This window comes from Gorilla gorilla, chromosome 4 (assembly GCF_029281585.2).
Source record: "Gorilla gorilla gorilla isolate KB3781 chromosome 4, NHGRI_mGorGor1-v2.1_pri, whole genome shotgun sequence".
Lineage (NCBI taxonomy): Eukaryota > Metazoa > Chordata > Mammalia > Primates > Hominidae > Gorilla > Gorilla gorilla.
This window is the reverse complement of record NC_073228.2, coordinates 84,005,343-84,031,203: the sequence shown is the minus strand read 5'-3', so window position 1 is coordinate 84,031,203 and position 25,861 is coordinate 84,005,343. Positions and strand designations below refer to the sequence as shown.

General features: G+C 37.0%; 1 protein-coding gene across 18 annotated transcripts in view; it reads right to left on the bottom strand.

The window, feature by feature from the left end:
* Positions 1-25,861, bottom strand: part of NCOR1 (nuclear receptor corepressor 1) — a 184,114-nt gene that overhangs the window by 116,729 nt on the left and 41,524 nt on the right. For 12 of the 18 annotated variants that reach the window (XM_055386110.2, XM_055386104.2, XM_031011167.3 and 9 more), the window contains exons 4-10: positions 22,993-23,185; positions 16,132-16,314; positions 9,943-10,056; positions 4,535-4,591; positions 3,142-3,194; positions 2,786-2,812; positions 649-715 (exon numbers count right to left, since the gene is read on the bottom strand). In XM_055386110.2, the coding sequence (XP_055242085.2) occupies positions 649-715; positions 2,786-2,812; positions 3,142-3,194; positions 4,535-4,591; positions 9,943-10,056; positions 16,132-16,314; positions 22,993-23,185 (694 nt within the window). The remainder of the gene's footprint in view (positions 1-648; positions 716-2,785; positions 2,813-3,141; positions 3,195-4,534; positions 4,592-9,942; positions 10,057-16,131; positions 16,315-22,992; positions 23,186-25,861) is intronic. The other 6 variants (XM_055386116.2, XM_055386115.2, XM_055386121.2 and 3 more) reach the window with 1 other exon arrangement.

Below are 25,861 nucleotides of genomic sequence, written 5' to 3'. Positions count from 1 at the left end.
AAACTGTCAGGTCATTAACTTTAGGCACAAAGTTCATTTTTGATGTCGATTTAAAGAGTAGCATTTATTTAGTAGACACTTCAGTTTAAATGTATTAACAGTGTATCTGTAAAATTAGTATAAACATATTATGAAAATAAAATCACTGGCATTATATTTTCTATAATTTAATTCCCATGAAAATTATATAACCACAAAACTTTTGGACTGCAAGTCATAAAAAAATATGGAAAACCATTTGAATTTGAAAAAGCTGAACCCTAGCTGACCCCGTTTCTAATAAAAGAAAAGAATAGTAATGTCTAATCAGCATGACTGCAACTTACCTACAACTGTTTGAGGCTTAAGAAACTAAATTATCTTTCATATTCTTTTAAACTACTCACCGTTTTATTTTGACTAAATGAAAATGTTCTAGAAAGATGACCAATGAAATTAATTTGATAATATTAAATGTAAGGTATGGTATCAAAATGTTACTAGAATTAGATTTAAGTCATATATATATATATATGGTTACTTTCTAAATCAGCACTTATCCTCAAATGGAGTCAAGGACCACTCTCATTAACAGTAGGAAAGTGAATGCCTAAATGAGCATGAATGGGAAAGCTGTATAAATTTCAGTTAACAAGGATAGGACCTCACCCTTTGTTTTCTTGCATGATTTCTTCTTTTAAAAAATAAAATGAGTTTTTTCCTCATCACCTGGTTTCTAGAAGAGAAAAATATGGTTGCATGACATTAAGAAAAAGCACAATTTAATAATGCATTCACTTTTTTTCCAGAGACACTGGAAAATAGGCAAAGATCACTTAAGAATTTATGATGTAAACAAAGTTAATCCTAATTTTTTTTACCCCGCAAAATAAGACTTTATAATTTTTGCAAAAATTAGAACTGACTAAAGTTCCTCCCATTCTACAGTAAGACTTAATACAAAATAGTTAACTTTCAATTAGCACATCCAATTATAAGGCAAATATTTTCAAGTTAAAATTACAGTTACTTATCCTTCTTAACAACTCTGGTGACATAAACATCTTACTCTTTGGAGAAGGGAGGTAGAAGAGAAGGAAACATTTTTAGTTACCTCCCTACATCAGGTGCTAACCTCCCTTCTACGAGGAAACTGTATACCAACATATGTAGAGATAGGTGACTTCTGCTTTAAACAGAAGATTTTCTTCAGTCACAGAATGACACAATCCACTCTAAGAAGTAATGGAGGGCAATGTGTCAAAACAGGAAGATTTCTAATATATCTTAATCGCTTTTTAAATTGGAAGCATTGTGACCTTCAAAAACAATGACATGCAGGTTCAAGTATAAATATTTGTACCCCACCTACTTCCAGAAAGGATTTCAAGCTGATTATTCAAATATAAATACAAAGCCAAGGCAAGTAGAAGTAATTTTTTGGATTATCTGCCACTCAGGACTAACAGTGACACTGGCTCCACTCAAATAAGTACGGACAAGCAGGAGCTGGCTATATGAAAAAGTAGCCAAGAGATGAAAAGAATTATTAAAATGTACATTTGCTATTTCATACAAAGCAAATGACGGTGATGAAAGAATAGCTACTGAATGACTCATACAGATGCATGCAGCTGAGGAAATATTCCAAAAGGTGTCGTACAGGGAAGCATTACCATATACTCAGTTTGCTCTAATTTTAAGTATACGTTACTCAAAAGCAAATGACTATCAACAAATACAATCTTAAATGTTTCCTAGGAATTTAAATGAAGTCAGCCAGTCAGTAATCCATCTAGGATAGTGTGCTGAGCACTAAATAGGCAATGTAGATGACATGAAATAAATCGGACAGAGCTGCTCTCCAGACTGTATCAGGAGAAACAGGACACAACACAAACATAACACTGAGGCTTTGTGGGGAAAAAAAAAAAAGTCATTAAGTAGCCAACTAGATCTTACCTGCTCTTCTACTCTTTAAAAATGTTAAAACAGCTAAGCAGTTCCAAAGCAAGGTATATTATATGTGAGTTTTGACTAACTTACTTCTAAGGGTTCTCAAGATCATAGTAGCATCTCACAGAAAAATTGACAAATACATAACTTTTATTATGAACCACTTACTTAACAAAAGTTAAAATTATTCAAATTCAATTGTTTTCATGCATACTACCATGCAAATTATATTTGCCACCAGTTCTGCAAAGTAGTCAATAATTGCACATACTCTCAGTTAAGAAATTTTTAAAAAGAAAAAAATAAATATATATATAAAATAAATAGCAATGTGCTCATTAGTAACCATACTAGTAAATAATTATAATGTTCTGCTTATACTTAATAAAACATATAAAGTAGAAATATCACATTTTTGTCACAAACTAAGAATAATGCACCTAAAATTCTCTTAAAGTATAATTTTTTTTTTAAAAAAAGATATCTATCTAGCTTCCTCTCTTACTTCAATCAGATCAAGAAATTAGATTTTCTTTTCACTTATTTTCTTATTCCAAAATCTGCATCCATAAAGGCCTGGTACTAGGATGAGCAAGGCTAAGCAAACTACATTCTGGAGCAGCCTCCTCACCCACGAGGTGACTGAGCGCTTCCAAGGCACCAGGACATTAAATGGCAGAAGGGTCTACAAATACCGTCATTAGCAAGAGTCATGGAAGGGATTTCCCTAGAATAGGATTTTGAATAATGATAAAATGATCCGTGGCACTTCTACTTTGCAATGGCAGATGTGGCTTGGTGGGGGACGGTGTCATCACTAGTCTTAAATGAAAAAGCTTCATTATCTTACTTCATCATGCGCCTTGCAGGTACTCCACTGAAAAAAAGACAAAACAGGAGGCAAAAAATTCAAGCCTCAAGGTAAGCCATTTCAATGTTAAGTATCCACCTTTTTTACTAGCAGATTATAAAACCAGCTAGTTTTATGCAATAATTTATTTCATTTTTTGGCCTCGGAAACTCAAAGCTGTTACCCCAACCCCCAAGAAGCCAGAGGAAGATAACATATAATAAAACGACAGCAAATTACACAAATCTAAAACATACCTACAATATATTATAATAATGTCAGCAGATAACAAAAATGATCTCTTTATAGAATATATTGTCTTTAATTGAAGAAATCCAAAGATGATCAATACTTACGTCTTGATGTTCTCATGGTACACCTTGGTATCTGATGGCTGGTTATACAGTGGCTATAAAAGAAATCAAATATTTACGTATAAAATGTTGTACATATGTCTATGAAGAGACAAAGAAACATAATTTTAATGTAAGCACAGGTAAAGTACTAATGGATCTACACAATAACATGCCCTACCAAAACCTCCAAACTTTTATTTTTTTATTTACTTATTTTTTTAAATTATACTTTAAGTTCTAGGGTACATGTGCACAACGTGCAGGTTTGTTACATATGTATACATGTGCTGTGTTGGTTTGCTGCACCAATTAACTCATCACTTACATTAGGTATTTCTCCTAATGCTATCCCTCCCCCATGCCCCACCCCCTGACAGGCCCCAGTGTGTGATGTTCCCCGCCCTGTGTCCAAGTGTTCTCATTGTTCAATTCCCATCTATGAGTGGGAACATGCAGTGTTTGGTTTTCTGTCCTTGTGACAGTTTGCTCAGAATGATGGTTTCCAGCTTCATCCATGTCCCTACAAAGGACATGAGCTCATCCTTTTTTATGGCTGCATAGTATTCCATGGTGTATATGTGCCACATTTTCTTAATCCAGTCTATCATTGATGGACATTTGGGTTGGTTCCAAGTCTTTGCTATTGTGAATAGTGCCGCAACAAACATACGTGTGCATGTGTCTTTACAGTAGCATGATTTATAATCCTTTGGGTATATATCCAGTAATGGGATCGCTGGGTCAAATGGTATTTCTAGTTCTAGATCCTTGAGGAATTGCCACACTGTCTTCCACAATGGTTGAACTAGTTTACATTCCCACCAACAGTGTAAAAGCATTCCTATTTCTCCACATCCTCTCCAGCACCTGTTGTTTCCTGACTTTTTAATGATTGCCATTCTAACTGGTATGAGATGGTATCTCATTGTGGCAAAACCTCCTAACTTTTAGATTCCCTGAGTAACTGTTAATCCCATCTCCTGTCACTCCCATAATAGTTTATAATAAATCCATTGTTTCCCATAAGTGTATTTATGCACAGATTTTTAATTTCAAAGTATTAATATTCCCTAATACTAGGGAGTATTAACCATTGTCACTATTTTAACAGTAACATTCAAAGAGCTTTCTAATTCTGTTCTTAATTCTCATTCTGCCTGGAAGGATTAAATAGCTGCTCAAGCAAAAACAAGCTCAGGATGATGCTTCTGCAAAGGTCTGCAAAGGTAACCAAGTTCACTCATCATTACTTTAAACTTCATCTCAAGCTACATTTCTGCTCAGCTACATCTCTCTTATCCCAAAATAAATGGATCATATTCCATCTTATCCCAAGAAAAACTACCACCAAAAATAAAAAAAAAAATCACTGGAAATGAAAAAATTTACTTACCAGTTCAACTTTTGGGCCAAGACCTTCAAAAATTTTATGAGCTTCTTCTGCTTTTTTCTAGAGATAAAGACATTGTTGTATCATATAATTAAAAATTACATTATCTAAGTGCAAAATCATTATTTAGAAATATTTATCTAAGACTAATCTATAGATGAACTTATCCTATTTCCAAATATCCTTCTTCTATATGACAGGCTGAAATATGCTCCAGTTATTTTTTATTTTTTCTTAATTTGTAGTTACAATGATAGAAAACTCTGAAATTGTATTGTCATAGCTTTCCTCACCAAATTCAGTCAAAACTTAATATTTGTATTGAAAGCAATGCCTGAATAATTGGTAAGTTTTAAAAAAGCAAATAATTATATTAAAAAACTGGAGAGAGGGAATGAAAATTCACTATTAGAAATAAATCCCCCAAACATTCTACATACTTTAACTCATATCATCTTTAATAGAAACTTAAAGCAATAAAATACCATAAAATGGCCACTCTTTACTATGATAAGCAACATTGATCTCTTTGAAGAAAAGCTGTTAATGAGCTAATTTTCAAGGAATCCTTAGTAATAGCTGAACAACAAAGAAAACCGCTAATTTGAATTATTCAAAGTGCTCAGTAGTTAAAAAATGCTGAATTATATGTATTTGTAACATGCTATTTCCTTTTTTTTTTTTTTTTTTTTTTTTTTGAGACAGGGTCTCACTCTTGTCGCCCAGGCTGGAACACAATGGCACGATCATAGCTCACTGCAGCCTCAACTTCCTGGACTCAAATAATGCCCCCATCTCAGTCTCCCAAAGCTCTGGGATTACAGGTGTGAGCCACAGCACCCAGCTGCTATTTTCAAAAGTAAAATAATCCAGACCAAAGTGTTACCTAGCAAAAATCTTCCCTTGCTAAGATTAATCTATCAATATTTTGGCAACAAAAATTTTAACTTAAGACCCTCATATGTTCATAATACAATTTGTATTCTAAGTCTACAGATAGAAGTAAATAATTCTTCAACATATGTTCGGTATGTTCTATGTGCCAAGCACTCACTAGACACTAAGAAAATAATGAATAAGATAAGCCTTCCCACCACAGGAAGATGAGGGGTCTTGAAAGTCTTCCTAGAGAAAATGATACTTGAACTGGGGCTTGAGGTAACAGTGTGCTTGGCAGAAAAGACAAAACACGGGGCCACGTGACAGCAGGGGCAACATAGCGGGGTAAAGATATTGCTAACAAGGGAACATCCAAAACCTCTTCTGGTGGGATATTACTAAAAAAAGAGTATGGGGCAAGGGCCAGGCGGGTAAGCATGTAAACATCAATAAAGGCTTCGGCTATTCTGCATAAAGTGGGAAATCATAAAAAGGTTCTATTTGGAGAATCATTAAATGGGACGAAAATATGAAAGATGGGTTAGAAAGAAAGGACTGAAGTGTGAGACTCAATAACTATGTGGGAGATGAAGGCTCAAATTAAGCTAATGATAAAGGTAGAGGAAAGAAGCGTAAGACCAGACCAATATTTAGGAGGTGGGACTAATGCTCTTCACTGATTACCTCAACATACATGAAGTGGCAAAGAGAGAGAACTGGATAATTCCTAGGATGCTGCCCTAGATGACCAGAGGTGCTGGCACAGAATATACTTCCTACCATCACCCTTTTTTCTTCTGACGTTACATTCTCTTGCAAATCAACCCGTCAAAATACAAGGCACGTCGCGGTGGCTCACGCCTGTAATACCAACACTTTGGGAGGCCTAGGTAGGTGGATCACTTGAGTCCAGGAGTTCAAGACCAGCCTGCTAACATGGCGAAACCCCATCTCTACTAAAAATGCAAAAATTAGCCAGGCATGGTGGCATGTGCCTATAATCCCAGCTACTTGGGAGGCTGAGGCGGGAGAATCACTTGAACCCGGGAGCTGGAGGTTGCAGTGAGCCAAGATCGTGCCACTGCACTCCAGCCTGGGCAACAGAACAAGACTGTGTCTCAAAAAAAAAAAAAAAAATACACACACACACACACACACATACACACACACACACACACAAAGATATTCTGCAAATTTCTCTAGTAGAGCCCAACAATAATCATTTTTCTATACGTATTATTCTTCTGAAATTAGAATATTTACAAATATTTTTGGAACTTACAACTGATAGGGTAAAATCAAATTGAACTGTTAAAAATAGTCTGTTTAGAGACTAAACAAACTTAGACTGAAATTTAACTATGATGCAAGTCAACTTTTCTCAGGAAGTCAACTTTAAAATTAACACTTTGGGGCAGTTTTTTTCCTCCCACTACCTTTCTAAATAAAAGAAATGGTCCCTCGATCTCTTAAGCCACACTTGGCTTAATTCCAACTAGTGTAACTGCTGCCACCCAAGAAATAAGAGGGAGGTGTACTTCTGTAATTACCCCATTCCTCCTTGCCTATGGTGCTGAAACAGATAAGCTCATTCATTAAAAAATGTTAAAAGAGGCAGGGAGGGCCTTTCAAAAGGCAGCATACTGGGGCAGAAGAAGCCTTGGGGAGCACATATGAGAAAGCCTGGGTTCTAGGCCCATTGTGCTCTCCTCCTCCCCTCCGGGAGCTCCCTGTTACAATTCTGAAACTGCACAGGTACATGTATAAAACATACATAAGAAAGAAAAGATGAGGCCAGGCATGGGGGCTCACACGTGTAATCTCAATACTTTGGGAGACTGAGGCAGGAGGATTGCTTGAAGCCAGCAGTTCAAGACCTGGGCAACATAATGAGACACTGTCTGTTAGAAAGAAAAGAAGGAATGAAAGAAAAGAGGCCTGGTGCAGTGGCTGACACCTGTAATCCCAACACTTTGGGAGGCCAAGATGGGTAGATGACTTGAGCCCAGGAGTTCAAGACCAGCCTGGCCAACACGGTGAAACCCCATCTCTACTAAAAATACAAAAATTAGCTGACTGTGGTGGCTCACGCCTGTAATCCCAGTTACTTGGGAGGCTGAGGCAGGAGAATTGCTTGAACCTGGGAGGTGGAGGTTGCAGTGAGCTGAGATTGCGCCACAGCACTCCAACCTCGGGGACGAAGCAAAACTCTGTCTCAAAAAAAAAAGAAAAGAAGGAAAGCGAAAAAAAAAGAAAAGAAAAGAAGGAAAGGAGAGGGAGGAGAAGAGGGAGAGGGAGAAAAGAAAGGAGAGGGTGGAGAAGAAAAATGAAAGAAAAAAGAAAAAAAGGAAAAGAAAGATGACTTCTATAGTTGTTGTGGGTTAGAAACAATCTTCAGTGTAGGAAGGCAAGTTTAACACTAAAACAGGTTTCAGATTTGGTTTTCTTCATAAAATAAACAACAAACCAAATATGGAAATGTTAAAACAGAAAGAAGAGGTGCAAAAGGAGTTTTCAAGTTTTGCTAATGTGCACCAAGAAACACGATACTAATAAAAACATCTATATATAAAAATTAAACACCAATTAAATTCTCTATTAGATCAGATCTTGTTCAATAGTATTCAGTCCTCAAATCCCAGTGAGGCAACCACAGAATTCACTAATATTGTAAGACAAGGCTCATTAATAAATCAATTAATAATTATTACCAAATCCAATTTATTTGAAAAATAATTCATACTAAAAAAGAAACATTTTATAAAACTTAAAAAAAAAATATCAAATCTCCATTTGTATCACCACTAATTCCTATTTATTTTATCCCTGAGGTCACAGTCACAAACTGGCCATGGAGCCCATGAGCCCACAAAAGTGTTTTGCAGCTATGCAGAGGACTTTTTTTTTTTTTTTAAACAAATCAGAGATTTCACGTAAAACCCCATTATTTTGGGCTTTTCTTAAACAAAGGAACAACTGTATATCCTGGAACACAGCCCCCATCTTAGGCATGGTCACCTCCTTCCCTGCCTTTACTGGATTTATCTTCATGGAGACTGCTGTGGCCATACAATAAATCGGACTAATATTGAACCCAGCCAAGAAAATAATATTAATTGCCCATATTTTTACCTGCCCATAACACTTACCATTACCGTAAGTATATTTCTGATGACTCTCAGTTATCTATTTGATACATGTATATCTAAATCCAAGATCATTCCTATAAATGTGTATTTATTTATTTATTCAGCTTTTAAGTTCAGGAGTACATGTGCATAAATATTTATTAATTCACAATTGCTTTACTTAAGGTCAATTTCCTTTCGGCTGTGGACTACTATAAAGTTACAGACTGTATGTGTAAGATAGACTGACAGGTGAATCCACTCACTACAAATCAAATCAATCAAAACAACAATCCCAAATTTTACCTGATGATCACGCCTTTAGCTAAAAAGCCTATTCTATCCCACAGTATAAAGCATATTATCATTTTTTGCACTGTGGACTTCTGGAAGCCCACTGTTAAACAGACACTTTCTTCATGTTGAGGTAAAATCAGTTTCCCTCTAACTGCTAGTTCCTGGGCCATATTCTGGCCAAAACTAACTTTGATACTACAAAAATGATTCATAGAATTCATGCCTGGTGTTTCTGAATCCATGAATATTTTTAATTAAGAGTATGAAAGTAAACCTAAAAAAGCAAAGTCTACCTAAAGGTCAAAATCTACCCTGAACTTTGATTTTTTTTTTTTTTTGAGACTTGAGTTTTGGTCTGTTGTCTAGACTGGACTGAAGTGGCTCAATCTCGGCTCACTACAACCTCTACCTCCCGGGTTCAACCGATTCTCCCGCCTCAGCCTCTCGAGTAGCTGGGACTACAGGCATGCGCCACCACGCCTGGCTAATTTTTGTATTTTTAGTAGAGACAGGGTTTCTCCATGTTGGCCAGGCTGGTCTCGAACTCCTGACCTCAAGTGATCTACCCGCCTCGGCCTCCCAAAGTACTGGGATTATGGGCATGAGCCACCATGCCCCGCCTTGAACTTTTTAACTGAAGTTCAAACCATAGCCCAACTATCGACTGTGAACTAATGCTGATAAGAAAGTTCATTTCCACATGCAATGACCTATCTTTACTGAAATGTTATCAGTAGTCAGCATTAAACATCATTTATTAAGTGAAAAATTGCAGGATGGTTGTTTTGTATTATATGCTACCAAACTTCCTTGCCAGTATTTATATAATAGGAGACTCAGCTGACAAAATTTCACTGATTAAATATTTATAAAATATATAATGCAAAATGAAATATTACATAATTTAAGGCACAACTGTAAACTTTCTTTCAATTGATAAGGAAAAAAACACCAAGCTTCAGTCAGCCAAAGTTTATGAACATTCAAAATTGTAAGAGAAATCAGGTTTTAATAAAGTTAAAATTATACCAGGATACATTCAAAACTGAAAAGGGCATCGTCAAGTGGGGTTAAAGGCCTGTGCTGCCAGAGATGGTATGAGCTTACCCGATTCTCATCATAAATAATTTGGACAATACTGCGGTGTTTCTGCTCCACAGGAGGAGGGGACACGGGCTTCTCAGGCTCAGGAGGTTTAGCTGCCTCTTCTTCAAGCTGTTGCTAAGAGATCCAGAAAGAAAGAGTCAAGCATGTGCTGCACACCACACCCAGCAGTGATTAACCACTGGAGATAACACAGGCTACTAAGCTTTGCTTGCAGATTCTGTAGGGTAACCAATTAATCCATGAAGGTCTCATGGACCAAGAGCTCAAAGAGAATTAATCAGATTTATTTCATAACCAAACACCACAAATTTTCATTAGATAGAGTTTAAAAAAAAAAAAAACTAAGAGGAAGCATCCTTTAAGATTTTAATTCTGGGCCAGGTGCAGTGGCTCATGCCTGTAATCCCAGCACTTTGGGAGGCCTAGGCAGGTGGATCACCTGAGGTCAGGAGTTCGAGACCAGCCTGACTAACATGGAGAAACCCCATCTCTACTAAAAATACAAAATTAGCTGGGCATGGTGGCGCATGCCTGTAATCCCAGCTACTAAGAAGGCTGAGGCAGGTGAATCACTTGAACCCGGGAGGTGGAGGTTGCAGTGAGTCGAGATCACGCCACTGCACTCCAGCCTGGGCAACAAGAGCAATACTCTATCTCAAAAAAAAAAAAAAAAGATTTTAATTCTGACAAACTTAAAGCAAAATAATAAGAGAAGTTAAATTTAATGAAGGCACTCTACATACCTCTATCACAATGACCTTTGACAGCACTGAAAAAACACTCTTATATGTTACAGATACACAGTATACATTAATATTTGCTGGGCAGAATATGGTAGAAAGGAGTTCAAGGGTTAACCCTTAACTCAGCATGGCACCATGCCACCCTCAACACCCAATCTTCATGTGTTACAGTGCTCCGGTCAAAGGACAATCAACAAAACTACAAAAATATAGACTATTGGTGTGTGCAAGTATAAAGAAAAAGCTAACTGTATTACCGTGCCTGGGTTTGAGCCTCAGGGTCACCCTTTACAGATGGTGTGATCCTCGGAACCTTTCTGGGTCCTTAGGTCAATCTTTTTTTTTTTTTTTTTGAGATGGAGTCTTGCTCTGTCACCAAGGCTGGAGTGCAATGGCGCTCACTGCAACCTCTGCTTCCAGGGTTCAAGCGATTCTCCTGCCTCAGCCTCCTGAGTAGCTGGGATTACAGGCGGCCACCACCATGCCCGGCTAATTTCTGTATTTTTTTAGTAGAGACAGGGATTCACCATGTTGGCCAGGCTGGTCTCGAACTCCTGACCTCAGGTGATCCACCTGCCTTGGCCTCTCAAAGTGCCGGGATTACCGCTGTGAGCCACCACGCCTGGCGCCCTTAAGTCAATATTAAGCAAACACCTAAACTACTCATAAATAAGGTAGGGATAATAATACTACCTATCATACAGCTTTTTGAAAGGACTAAATTACTTAACATATATATAAAGCATATTACAATTATAAATTGTAAATATTACTGAGTATTACTAGTGAAGCAAGCAGGGACTTGTCTGCTTTGTCCACTGCTTTTTTTCAACACCTAAACCAGTGCCTGATACCTAGTTAATGCTTTAAAAATATCCACACGAATAAATTTAGCATAAGTCCACTACCTAAGATGATAAAAGAAAAATTAGGTAAAGACAAATTAAGGTTAAGTCTAGTATAGCCTATAGGCAAAAATTATCTATACTACTAAATAAGACTGATAGGCCGGGTGCAATGGCTCACACCTGTAATCCCAGCACTTTGGGAGGCCAAGACGGTAGATCACTTGAGCCCAGGAGTTCAAGACCAGCCTGGCCAACATGGTGAAATTCCTGCTTTATTAAAGACACAAAAAATTAGCTCGGTGTAGTGGCGCGAGCCTGTAACCCCAGCTACTCAGGAGGCCAAGGCAGAAGAATCGCTTGAACCCAGGAGGTGGACGTTGCAGTGAGCCAAGATCGCACCACTGCACTCCAGCCTGGGCGACGGGGGAGACTCCATCTCAAAAAAACTAAATAAATAAGAGTGACAGTCAAAGCTCCCAGTACTGTAAATCAGACCATGCCCAAATGAAAGCATAAAAATCCACCAAGAGGGAGTTTCTGAACCTATTCTGGCTCAGGAGGTTGCCCGATTCGAAAAAAATTTTAAAAAATAATAATAAATAGCCACCAGGAGAGTCTAAACTGTAAGGAACACTTCCACTTTGGAATTATAAGTACTCTTGCAGTCTGTTATCTGTACAAGCAAAAGAAAGATATTTGAAATTCTGAGATCATTTTTATGGTAAAGGGTTATTCAATGATTCCCTTTCTTTCCTGCTTAGAGGGCCTTCTTTTAGAATCCTTGTTAAGGAATAAACAAATCACACTTTGTTCTTAGTACCCAAATAGCCCTGGGACAAAACCATTATAATTCAAAGGCTAAAAGCAAACACACACAGACACACACACACACACACACACTCCCTCACCTGTTTTTGTTTTTGTTTTTGAGATGGAGTCTCACTCTTTTTGCCCAGGCTGGAGTACAGTGGCACAATCTCAGCTCACTGCAACCTCTGCCTCCCGGGTTCAGGTGATTCTCCTGCCTCAGCCTCCCAAGTAGAGTAGCTGGGATTACAGGCACCCGCCACCACGCTCAGCTAATTTTTTGTATTTTTAGTAGAGGTGGGGTTTTGCCATGTTGGCCAGGCTGGTCTGGAACTCCTGACCTCAGGTGATCCGGCCTGCCTCGGCCTCCCAAAGTGCTGGGATTACAGGTTGAGCCACCGAGCCTGGCCCTGTTTGTTCTTTTACATTAACTTTACAATGTATTTGCCATGTTTTAAAAATAAATTTAATTGAAATTTTATTGAAATTGTATGAGACATGATTTAGTGCAAGATGAACACACAACATTATTATTACTGTTTCCATCCAGCTATGGCATATTTCTTTGTTTTCTCTAGTTGTCTTTTATATCTCTCAATAAAATGTGTGGCTCTGGTACATTTCATAATAATCATACATTATATTTCATTATTTTTAATTATTATAGTGGATTGCATGTACATTTACTATGTACCAGATATTATGCAATATATTCATTATCTCAATTCATAAAACAATCATGTGATTTAGTTGGTGTTATTACTAGATTATTACCATTGTACAAGTAAAGAAAATAAAGACAAAAGAAAGAAAAGAAAAGAGACTCAGCGAAATCAAACCAGTAAAGACTTAATTAGAATTGTTGGGCATATAATAAAAATTTAATACAACTCAATGAAAGCAAAAAAAAAATTTTTTTAAATGACCAGGCAGATTTGAGAAGGAGCCAAACAGAAATTCCAGAAATAAAAACATAATTGTTGAAATTGAAGACAGATTTGACAGCAGATTACGTATAATTGAAAAGGAAAATGTAAACTGGAAGACAGGCTGAAGAAATTGCTCGGAATGAAGCCCAAAGAAGTTAAAAATAAGAAAGAGAAACAAGAGACACGGAAGACAAGAGTGATAAGATGTTACAACTAACAGGAATTTCATAAGTAGAACAAGAAACTGTTAGAAAGGTTTTGTAAAAAAGAGAATGGCTTGGAATTTTCCTAAAGTGATGAAAAACTCCACCCTTCATATTCAGGAATATCAGGTTGGACAGATTTAAAATGAAAAAAAAAAAAAACACCTAAATGTATCATCATAAAAATAACGGAACCCCGAAGAAAAGAATATATTGAAAACAACCTGAGAGAAAATTCACATTATCCATGAAAGAATATGGATTTAGACCAAGAGCTAATGTCTTAAAAATGGAAGCAAGAAGACAATGTACTAAGAAAAAATAATCACATACCAAATTAATAAATATATCTTTTAATAAACAGGCCAAATATAAGACAATATTTAAGTCATAAAAACCAAACAAATACTGAATTTGCCAACTAAGAGACCTTCACTAAAGGAAATTCTAAGAGATGTTCTTCAGTAGAAGGGTGTTCCCCTCGATGGAAGACTTGAGTTGCGAGAAGAAATGGTGAGCACATAAGAAGACAAATATGTGGGTAAACATAAATGAACACTGACTATGCAACATGTAGTTTCCAGTGGATTAAGAATAAGATGAGAAGCAAAACTATAAAACTTCTAAAAAATAATATAGTAAAACTACCTTAATAACCCCAGGGGGTTTTCATATAAAACCTAAACAAATTCTGTTCACCAAAAAAAATACTATCAGGATCAAAGACCCAAATATAAGAGGTAAAACTATAAAATGTGTAGAAGAAAACACAGGTATAAATCTGTGACCGTGAATTAGGCAATGGGTCTTAGATAAAACACCAAATTTAAGAGTGACAAAAGGAAAAAACAAACTGGACTTCAACAAAATTCAAAACTTTTATACATCAAAGGATACTACCACGAAAGTGAAAAGAACCCACAGAATGAGAGAAAATATCTATTAAGTCATACATCTGATGAGGAACTAATGTCCAGAATATATAAAGAATTCTTAGAATAACAAAAAGACAACCCAATTAAATAATGAGCAAACAATCTAAATGAACATTTATCTAAAAAGATATACAAATGGCCAATCAGCACATGAAAAGATGCTCAACATCATTAGTCATTAAGGATATGCAAATGAAAACTACAACTAGATACCACTTCACATCTCCAAGGATGGCTATATTTTTTTAAAAAAGGAAAATAACAGATGTTGGCAAGGAGGTAGGAAAAAATGGAACCTCCATATACTGCTGGTAAGAATATAAAACGGTACAGAGACTTTGGAAAACAGTTTTGAAGTTTTTCAAAAATTTAAACATAGATTTACCATATGCCCACTCCTAGATATATAAAGAAAATTGTAAAAATACGACCACACAAAAACGGGTACATGAATCTCATCACAATACATCACTAATCATAGTCAAAAAATGAACACAACTCAAATATCCATCAACTAATGAATGGATAAACAAAACATAGTACACTCATGCAATGGGATTCAGGCATAAAAAGTAATGAGGTGCTGAGACAAGATACAACATGGATAAATCAGGACAACATGATAAATAAATGAAGCCAAACACAAAAGGTCACATATGATTCTGTTTTTTCTGACATTTGGCATATGCTAGTCCATAGAGACAGAGAATCGACTAGTGGCTGCCAGGGGTTGGGGAAAGGAGGAAATGGGGAGTAACTGCTAGCAGGTATGGAGTTTCTTTTTGAAATGATAAAAATGTTCTAGAATTAGAGAGTGGTGATAGCTGTACAACTTTATGAATACATTAAAAGCACTTAAAGTGCCTATAGTCCCAGCTACTCAGGAGGCTGTTGCAGGAGAATCACTTGAACCTGGGAGACAGAGGTTGCAGTGAGCCAAGATCGCACCACTGCACTCCAGCCTCGGTGACAGAGTGAGACTCCAAATCTGGAAGAAAAAAAAAATGCACTAAAATGCACTTAGTCTACACTTAGAGTGAATACTGGGCTAAAAGTGAAGTGACAGGCCACAAACTAGGCAAATCTTCTATACACATATCTGACAAGGGACTTTGGGAAATCCTAAAAATTTCAATGACAAAATAGGAGACTATAGACAAAAGGCTTGAACAATGCACATAAGGAACCCAAATAACCCATAAACAAATGAAAATAAGCTCAGCCTCCTTCCAAACCACAGAGAAGACTATTTCATATCCAACTGAAAAAACGATATCAAGTAAAGGCAAAAATGTACACAAACCGGTACTCACATAAGCTGCCAGTGGGAATGTAAAATGGTGTTACTTCTTAGCAAATTTAGTATCATCTATTAAATAGTTCACTGTACATAATCTTGGGCCAAGCACTGCCATTCCTGGGCACATGCCCTAGAAAATCTCTACATGTGAACCAAAAACCAGCACCATTGTATGGAATAGAAAAAAAAAATCAAAAATAGAATGGACAAACAAATTTCACTCTCTACAATCATATGATCAGACAGTGCAGCAAGGAAAATGAATGAATGTAAGAAAACCACAACAGTAGCAAAAAAACAGCAAGTCCGAATATATAAGGCATGATTCCTTTTATGTAAAGTTTCAAAATATGGAAAACTCAAAAATATCTTCTGTAGGGAGACAAACATACATTCTTAGAATATATTAAGCAAAGACATTTACTTGTTTCTTTTTCAGTTTAAGGATCTGCTGTTCTACTTTTGCAATTTCTCGATCTACACGATCCATACTCTGTATTAACTCTTCCTTTGAGAGTTTTGAAGGTGAAGCATTTTGATCATCTCCACATGGTTGCCCCGAAATTGGAGAGGATGGAGCTTCATGTTTGCCTCCGAATGCTGGATCCTTTAGAGAATAAAACCAAGAAAAACAATTTATTTCTCACTAATAGAGTCCAGATTGCCTTAAATGAAAAAGTCAGTTTTAAACCACAGCAGAGCCATGTGTACTATTTGTCTAATGAAACTTTTAGTAGTAACTTTCATATTCACATAAATGCAAATTCTCACCTCACTTTTATAGTTTAGATATACCATGTAATATTTTGAAGACCCTAAAAGCTATACAAAGTGAGGTGAGTTAGTGTTGATCAGCCTCTAGTATAACAATACTGAAATTATAGAGAATTTATAGGTAAATAATGCAATCATGACAAAGGAAGATACCAACTTCTCAGCCATTTCCTTGCAACGGCTCTTCAAATGGTCTGAACAACTGGCTGGGAAATAGTATTATTCCAGGTAAAACCTGTGTGTCCACCCAACTTAACAACTGTAACATGGCCAAGTGTTCCTATCAAAAGTTTTTAGGCTTTCCAAACCAAAACTGAGGTACACAAGTCAGAGAAGTGACCTAGGAACTTCAGCTGCTACTATCTCTAGGCCTACTTTCATAAAGCCCACACTACAGCATACATAACATTTCCTTAGCCAAAAACATCCCATTGCGCCTCCAAATCAAAAGAGCTGTAGCAGAATGAAAGCCCTTTCACCCAAAATCCACCACCCTCCAACACACATCCACACACACCCTATTAATTTCCAGTCTGCTGTAAAGACATAAGCAATATTATAAAACAGATAAATTTTAGAGTACTAATTTTACTTAGACTATGAGAAACCTACAGTGAGGGTAGTTCACAGGATTACAGAACCCTAAAATGTATTAAATAATGATTAAGGAACTGTGAAAAGTCAATAGTTCTGAGTCAAGAATGCATACAGGAGATAACTGGACAGTTGCTTCAAACCACCTTAGTACAGATATTTCAGCTAATATACACTGATGAAAAGCCTCATATTCTTTAATAGTATGCGCTGAATCTAAGAGGCCTTCTGGGAAAATAAGATTATGGCTATACCCTAAAACCTGTACAATTCTGTAAGGAAAACACCAATAAAAGCAATAACAACTCTAATAGACTCAATAGAATTAAAGCTCCAGTATCCTTTGCATCTGGCATACAGTCAATCTTTGGCAGCTTTAAGCCCTACAGTTTACGATTCCTCTCTTAAGATGTAAATCCTTGAGGTCATTGGCTTCCAAAATAAACCAGTATGTTTCATCTAAATAAAATATCAGTGGCCAGGCACGGTGGCTCATGCCTGTAATCCCAGTACTTTGGGATGCTGACGCAGGCAGATCACAAGGTCAGGAGTTCCAGACCAGCCTAACCAACATGGTGAAACCCCGTCTCTACTAAAAAATACAAAAATTAGCTGGGCGTGGTGGCGGGCACCTGTAGTCCCAGTTACTCGGGAGGCTGAGGCAGGAGAATGGCTTGAACCCAGGAGGCAGAGGTTGCAGTGAGCTGAGATTGCACTACTGCATTCCAGCATGGGTGACAGAGCAAGACTCCATCTCAAAAAAAAGAAAAAAAAATCAGATTTGGTGTATAACCATCTTTATCAACCTTTTTTTCTCCCCCTCCCTCCTTTATCAACGTTAAAAAAAAAAATACAAGAAAATTTGTCTTCACATTGTCTTTTCAATGCTCGAATCTTCACTAACACTGTGAAAAGCACAACAGTTCTTAAATTCACTAAACCAGCTACCACTCACACTAAATGAAAACTAAATGCAGAATGTTTAAATATTTTTAAGTCTTCATGTGTTGTGAAGCCTTTTTCTTTCATTATGAGACAGCGTACTCCTGAGAACTTAGAAATGTTAATGGATAAAGAAAGATCTTTGGTGAACCACCAGGACTTTCATGATACATTAATATCATTCTCCCACTATACGCATATGAGCAAATTTGTGTTACAGAAACATATATAATAGCAAAAGAGATTATATTTTGATTCAGCAGACTTCAAAAGTGCTCCTCAGGTGATTCTGATGCATGCCCAAAGAATTAATATTACAAATGAATATTTTCCACTGACTTCCTTTCTAAATATTAAATATTTAACAAGAAACCAAATCCTCAAGTGCCTACTTACATAACAGGAATAAGATGGTGGATCAAAACAGACAAGATATCTGCCTTCATGAACCTTACAATCTTGGCTTGAAACAGCCAGATACCAATCCTGAAGAAAAAGAATTAGATTCTTACCTCATATCTTACATCAAAAAAAAAAGCCAAGTAATAGCAAACATTTATAAGAGGCTTATTAGGAAATCAAAAAAGCCTCAAGTTAAAAAAAAAATAATAATAAAGGATTCACATTATCTTGGGTTCAGGAAGGCCAAAAGCAAAAGATATAAAAGACATTAGTTTTTTAAAAAGAAAGATTGATGGATAAAATAAAAAACTATCTTCCACTGGGCATGATGGCTCACACCTGTAATCCTAGCACTTTGGGAGGCCGAGGCGGGCAGATCACTAGAGGTCAGGAGTTCGAGACCAGCCTGGCCAACATGGTAAAACCCCATCTCTACTAAAAATACAAAAATCAGCCAGGTGTGGTGGTGCGAGCCTGTAATCCCAGCTACTTGGGAGGCTGAGGCAGGAGAATGGCTTGAACCCGGGAGGCGGAGGTTGCAGTGAGCATAGATGGCACCACTGCACTCCAACCTGGGTGACAGAAGAAGACTCCATCTCAAAAAAAAAAAAAAACAAAAAAAACAAAAAAAACCCACACACACAAAAACACAATCTTCTGCTTATCAAAACAGTAATAACAAATTAAAAAGGCAAATGATTAAATAGGAAAACCATTTGCAAAACATGCACTCTAACAACTCAATATAAAATAAACCAACAGAAAAATGGACAACATATATGAAAAAACAATTTACAAAACAGGAAAAATAACCAATAAACAAATAAAAAAAGTTAAGTTTTACTAACAAATAATAAGTGTAAGTTAAAAACAATCATTCATCAAATTAACAATCTTTTTGTTAAACAATAGACATGTGGTGTCAGCATGGATAAAAAAGAAGTGGGTACCTTTATTTTTTTTTATTTTTATTTTTATTTTTTGAGATGAAGTCTCGCTCTTGTCCCCCAGGCTGGAGTGCAATGGCACAATCTCAGCTCATTGCAACCGCCACCTCCCAGGTTCAAGCGATTCTCTTGCCTCAGCCTCCCGAGTAGCTGGGATTACAGGCGCCTGCCACCACGCCCAAATAATTTTTGTATTTTTAGTAGAGACGGGGTTTCACCATGCTGGCCAGGTTGGTCTCGAACTCCTGACCTCTGGTGATCCGCCCGCCTCGGCCTCCCAAAGTGCTGGGATTACAGGCGTGAGCCACCACGCCCAGCCAAGAAGTGGGTACCTTTATACACTGCTGTCAGGAGTTAAGAACTGGCCCTACTCTTTTGCAGGACAATCTGGAAATACCCACCGTACCTGAAAAATCAACCTGGTCTGCAATTAATTATACTAAAAGAAATCTACCTTAAGGAAATAAGTAAGAATGTATACAAAAAAATCAACCTAAATAATGTATGGGCCAGCTGCAGTGGCTCACGCCTATAATCCCAGCATATTGGGAGGCCAAAGCGGGCAGATCACCTGAGGTCAGGAGTTCAAGACCAGCCTGGCCAACATGGTGAAACCTCGTCTCCACTAAAAATACAAAAATTAGCTGAACTTGGTGGCGTGCGCCTGTAGTCCCAGCTACTCGGGAAGCTGAGGCAGGAGAATCGCTGGGAGGTATAGGTTGCAGTGAGCCAAGATCACACCACTGCACTCCAGCCTGGGCAACAAAGTGAGACTCTGTCTCAAAAAAAAAAAAAAAACAATGCATGTCACAACACCGTACTTCTGAACAAACAGGTAACCTAAATGTATGACAATTGACTAAATAATTTTATTTAATCAATGAACTTTATTTATGCATATGTGGAATACTAAGTAGCCACTAACAATACAGTTGTAAACCTATTGGCACAAAAAGCTAAGCACGTATTTAAGCAAAAGTAAGTTAAACAGAATGCACAAAGGGGGCACATTAAAATATTCATACGGGCTGACTCTGGACACACTGCCTTATGGGTTAGCCCTGTTCCACAAGGAGCAGCAAAAACAACAACAACAACAACAAAAAACCCATAAAATTAAATAAAATTAAAATTAAAATAATACACATACAAATAGGGAAGAATCAACATGAAAATGTTAATAACTTTTAAATGGTAGACTGTAGGTAATTTTTTCTTTCAAGCTTATTTAACTCTTCTATAAATGATATACCTAGGCTTAACATTTAACAAAAAATCTAACAAATGTTAGTTCTTTTTAAATCCTTACTTCTGGAGGTGGGCAGTTGGGAGAGAATGGGGAGAGGGAGATGGAAGGAGAAGTATTAGTTAGTAGAAGTAGTCATGGTTTACACTTTAGGGGAAAAAAAGCAGGACTAGAGTCGGGGTCCTGGGTTAATTTCAACTCAGGAGTTACTACCTAGGTCACTTAATTTTTCTGAACACCCAGTTTCTCAACTATAACATGGAAATGGGTCACACTACAACACAACACGTCTCATTTTAATGAATGAGTTTTTAAGACACTTTTCTGCTAAAAAACGAAATTCTATAAATTACATTTGTGGTAATGTATTCAGCCATGGAAGACGACCTTTATTCACTATATTTTTAAATTTCTTTTTTTTAATGCAGCAGAACATTTCTTATAAACCCCACAGACTACTGTACGATAAAGATATTTCACATGATAAGGTGGGTCACAAAACACCTAGAAGCTTAGCTAATTTCTAGCTTACGGCAAAGAATTTTTCCCCATCCAACTTACTATTTTGAAAAATTTCAAATTTACTTAAAAGTTGAAGGAACAGTATAATGGACACTCATTTATCCTTCATCTAGATTCACCAGTAGTTAACATTTTAACATATTTGCTTTCTGTGTGTGTCTGTGTGTGTGTGTGTGTGTGTGTGTGTGTGTGTAACTTCATTTTGGCTGAACTATTTGAAAATAAATCGTAGATACATTTACTATCTTTTAAATTACTCTTCATTGCATAAAAACTCAAAGAAAATGTGTGGGTACTTATTTATCTGATATCAGGGAAGAAGGGGCAATTAGGCATAAAGGTTAATAAACATAGAAAAAAGATTTGATGGCAGTAAAAACATTTTAAACTTCAGTATGCTTTAAAAAAAGAAAAACTGAAACAAAAAGACACTGGGAAAAATATTAGCATATGTTGGTAAAAAGGTTAACACTTTACTGTTAAGAATTTTTAAAATTAATTTATTCTTTCTATGACAAATATTTATTCTGTATCTACTAAGTGTCAGGCACTTCCTAATCTGCAGAATTAATAATAAGCAAAGCAGAGAGTTGAAAAAGGTAAACATAGGCCGGGCACAGTGGCTCATGCCTGTAATCCCAGCACTTTGGGAGGCCGAGGTGGGCAGATCACGAGGTCAGGGGTTCAAGAGACCAGCCTGGCCAACACGGTGAAACCCTGTCTCTACTAAAAATACAAAAATTAGCTGGGCATGGTGGTGCGTCCCTGTAATCCCAGCTACTCGGGAGGCTGAAGCAGGAAAATTGCTTGAACCAGGACCCGGGAGGCGGAGATTGCAGTGAGCCGAGATCGCGCCACTGCACTCCAGCCTGGGGTACAGAGCGAGACTCCATCTCAAAAAAAAAAAAGAAGAAAAAAGTAAACATAGCAATAAAACAAGGACATACTACATGAGCAAACATTTCACAAAAGATGGGTAAATAAAAATAAGTACATGGGGAAAGTTCTTAATAGAACTCGCATTGTTTGAAATGTCACAAAATATAGCTAAATATTAAAACTTATATTTGTACAGCATGGCAACTATAGCTAATAATATGTATTATATATTTAAAAATTGCTACGAGTGGATTTTAAATGTTCTTACCACCAAAAAAAAACTATGTGAGGTGATGAATATGTTAATTAGCTTGATGTGTTTCCCAATGTATACATATATCAAAATATCACACTGTATAAATATCACCATAAATATAAATATCACCATAAATATACACAATTTTTATTCCACAATAAAGCTGGGGGAGGGTCGTTATCTCCAAGTTACAGGATTACAGGTAACTTTTTTCCTCTTTATTTTCCCAGTTTTCTATAAGTATGTATTACTTACATAAATTAGGAACAATTTTCTTTTGTATAGAACTTATACGCACAATTCAACCTTACCTGGATGTGTTTTCTCCCATATAGCAGTTAATAAACTGCTACTAAATTTAAGGGACTTGTTTAAAATTTAATTAAGATTTAACAAAACTAGTAGTCTTGAGTACCTCTGACCACATTTTATAGCCAGCAAGCCAGTAAAAAAATGCTTGAGCATTATTTAATAGAAATTCTTCTTTATAGGAGCAGTCTTCTTGGACTGTTTTCACCTACCGAAAAGGCAAAAGTGCTCACTTTAGCAGTCTGGAGCACTCATCTGTGGTTTCTAGCTTTGTTTAACAAAATTTTTACTTTCCCATACCACTAACCTTTAGAGACTGGTGTAACTGGACTTTCTTTGAGGTGCTATGCATGAGTATAACTAAATAAACATTACAAACCTACAACTCTACAGGGTAAGAGAACAAATATTTACCTTCTTAGCATCTGCAGAAGCCCTCAGCCCTTCTGGCAGTGGGTGCACTAAAGGCAAAACCGCAGCACTGACACGCTGAAAATGAGAATCAGAAACCTGTTCCAGACGTGGTCGCTTCGATTCCAGTGAATCATGATCCACTGGGGATGGGCCTGGATGAAACGGTTCATAACTAGTTCTCCTTTCTTGAGGCCTAATACATACAAAGAAAATAAACACTTGAAAATTTGTAAGTGACGTACAACTCCCTGCTAACATCCCTGGTTAGACTTTGAAATAATAAATGAAAAAGTCATGCTTATATTCAAAGTGAATCCGTACCCCTTCTGTTCCCACCCCCAAATAATATATACCTCACTATAGTACCATTAAACTTCTAGTCTAATTTTTAAAAAAGGTTTGAATTAGCTGGGCATGGCAGTGGGCGCCTGTAATCCCAGCTACTCGGGAGGCTGAGGCAGGAGAATTGCTTGAACCTGGGAGGTGGAGGTTGCAGTGAGCTGAGATCATGCCACTGCACTCCAGCCTGGGCAACAATGTGAGACTCCGTCTTAAAACAAAACAAAAAAAGGTTTGGGGGGAGGATTAAAAACTAATCTAGAAGTGAAAGACAAAACAGAACATTTGCAGAAAGTTTAGTTGCTGAAGAATATCTATAAACTAATATTTTTAAATGTTAAAATGCCATAATAATTAAATTTGGGATAATATAAACCAGAAGAGCCACCATTTTTCAACCAATAATAAAAACAAGCAAGAAATAAAAATCTCCCAGCTATTGCCACATAGAAAGAGAAATGACTTCACTTATGAGGTACCATTCAGTCTTAAAGACAAGTCTCTTGAGGAGAAATCCAACATTGCTTCTAAAACATCATCCTGGCCCCAAAAACATGTATTCTGTCTGGCTTCCCTAAATACATGACTTGAAGATCAGAATCTTTCATTTCTTTACAGGATGTATTGTTGAGTCCTGCTCGTGAGTGCTCATTAAGTTGACTTTTCATTTTCTACCAGGTGTTTACAGAGGTGATATTGTATCTCATGGCCAACCTGTAAACTAATGCTTTGCAAAGCAATATTTCATTGAAAACAGAATTGCTGGGTTTCATATTGAGGACAGACAATGAAATGAATGCTAAATTCTTTTTTTGTTTGTTTATTTGTTTTTTGAGGCCCAGGCTGGAGTGCCCCATCTCGGCTCACTGCAACCTCCACCTCCCGGATTCAAGTGATTCTCCTGCCTCAGCCTCCCCGGTAGCTGGGATTACAGGCGCGAGCCACCATGCCAGGCTAATTTTTGTAGAGATGAGGTCTCGCTATATTGCCTAGGCTGGTCTCGAACTCCTGAGCTAAGCAATCCACCTGCCTCAGCCTCCCAAAGTGCTGAGATTACAGGCGTGAGCCACCGCACCTGGCCTGAATGCTAAATTCTGTAAAATTATTATACTTCAAAATTTTAAATCTCATTCAACACACAGAATTCCATTATCTTAAAATTCAGAGTGACATCACAAAAAACTTCAGGAATGGGAAACTTCAGGAACAAGACAAAGATGACTGCATTCACCATTTATATTCAATATGGTATTGGAAACTACTGTCAGAGCACTAGGAAAGAAAAAGAAATAAAAGGTATCCAAATTAAAAAGAAATAAGCATTTTTATTCAAGACAACATGATTCCATATGTGGCACCCTAAAGAATTGGCAAAAAAAACTATTAGAGCTAACAAATAAGTACATCGAAGTTGGAGGATACAAAATCAACACACAAAACTCAGTTGTATTCTATACACTAGCATTAAACAATCCAAACATGAAACTTAAAAAACAATACATTTATGCTGGGTGCAGTGGCTCACACCTGTCATCCCAGCACTTTGGGAGGCCGGGGCGTGTGGATCATCTGAGCTCAGGAGTTCGAGACCAGCCTGACCAACATGGAGAAAAACCCATCTCTAGTAAAAAATACAAAATTAGTCAGACATGGTGGTGCACGCCTGCAATCCCAGCTACTCGGGAGGCTGAGGCGGAAGAATCGCTTGAACCCAGGAGGCAGAGGTTGAGGTGACCCGAGATCATGCCACTGTACTCCTGCAGGGGCAACAAGAGCGAAACTCCATCTCAAAAAAAAAAAAAAAGCAATACATTTATAAGAGCACCCAAAAGAACATAGCTAGGAATAAATATGACCAAGAAGGTTTATGACTTTAAACACTGAAAACCACAAAACATTGCTCGAAGAAATAAAAGACTTAATACATAGTAAGAAATCTCAAATTCATATGTTGGAAGATAATGTCATTAAATGACAATACTACACAAAGCAACCTGTGGATTCAATGTAATCTCTATCAAATGCCATTGGCTTTTTTTGCAGAAATAGAAAAACTCATCATAAAATTCATATGGAATCTCAAGGGATTACAAACAGCCAAACAATCTTGGAAAAGAACAAAGTTGGAAAACTCACACTTCACCTTTTAAAGCTTACTACAAAGCTATTATAATCAAAAGATTCATCCTCCACTAAGGCCAGAGGTAATCTACCCAAGTAATGCCTTAGCTGGACTTCTGCCCTCAGTTGCCCCCTCAGCTAGAACATAACCTACAAAAGCATAATTTTCAAGTATTACATTTCATTTCCAGCAACTCTGCCTCTGAGATTTATCAAAGCCAGAAGGTGAGGCATACCATACCCAGTACTGGAGAAGAAACTAAGGTACCAAGGAACAGGACAACTCAGAAAACAATGAGTATGGAATGCTCTTTTTCTATCTAGAAATCAGACTACTTCCCATTTCAGCCTGCCAATCCTTTTTAGAAGAACAAATCTACTCAGCCATAAATAAATATATAATTTAATG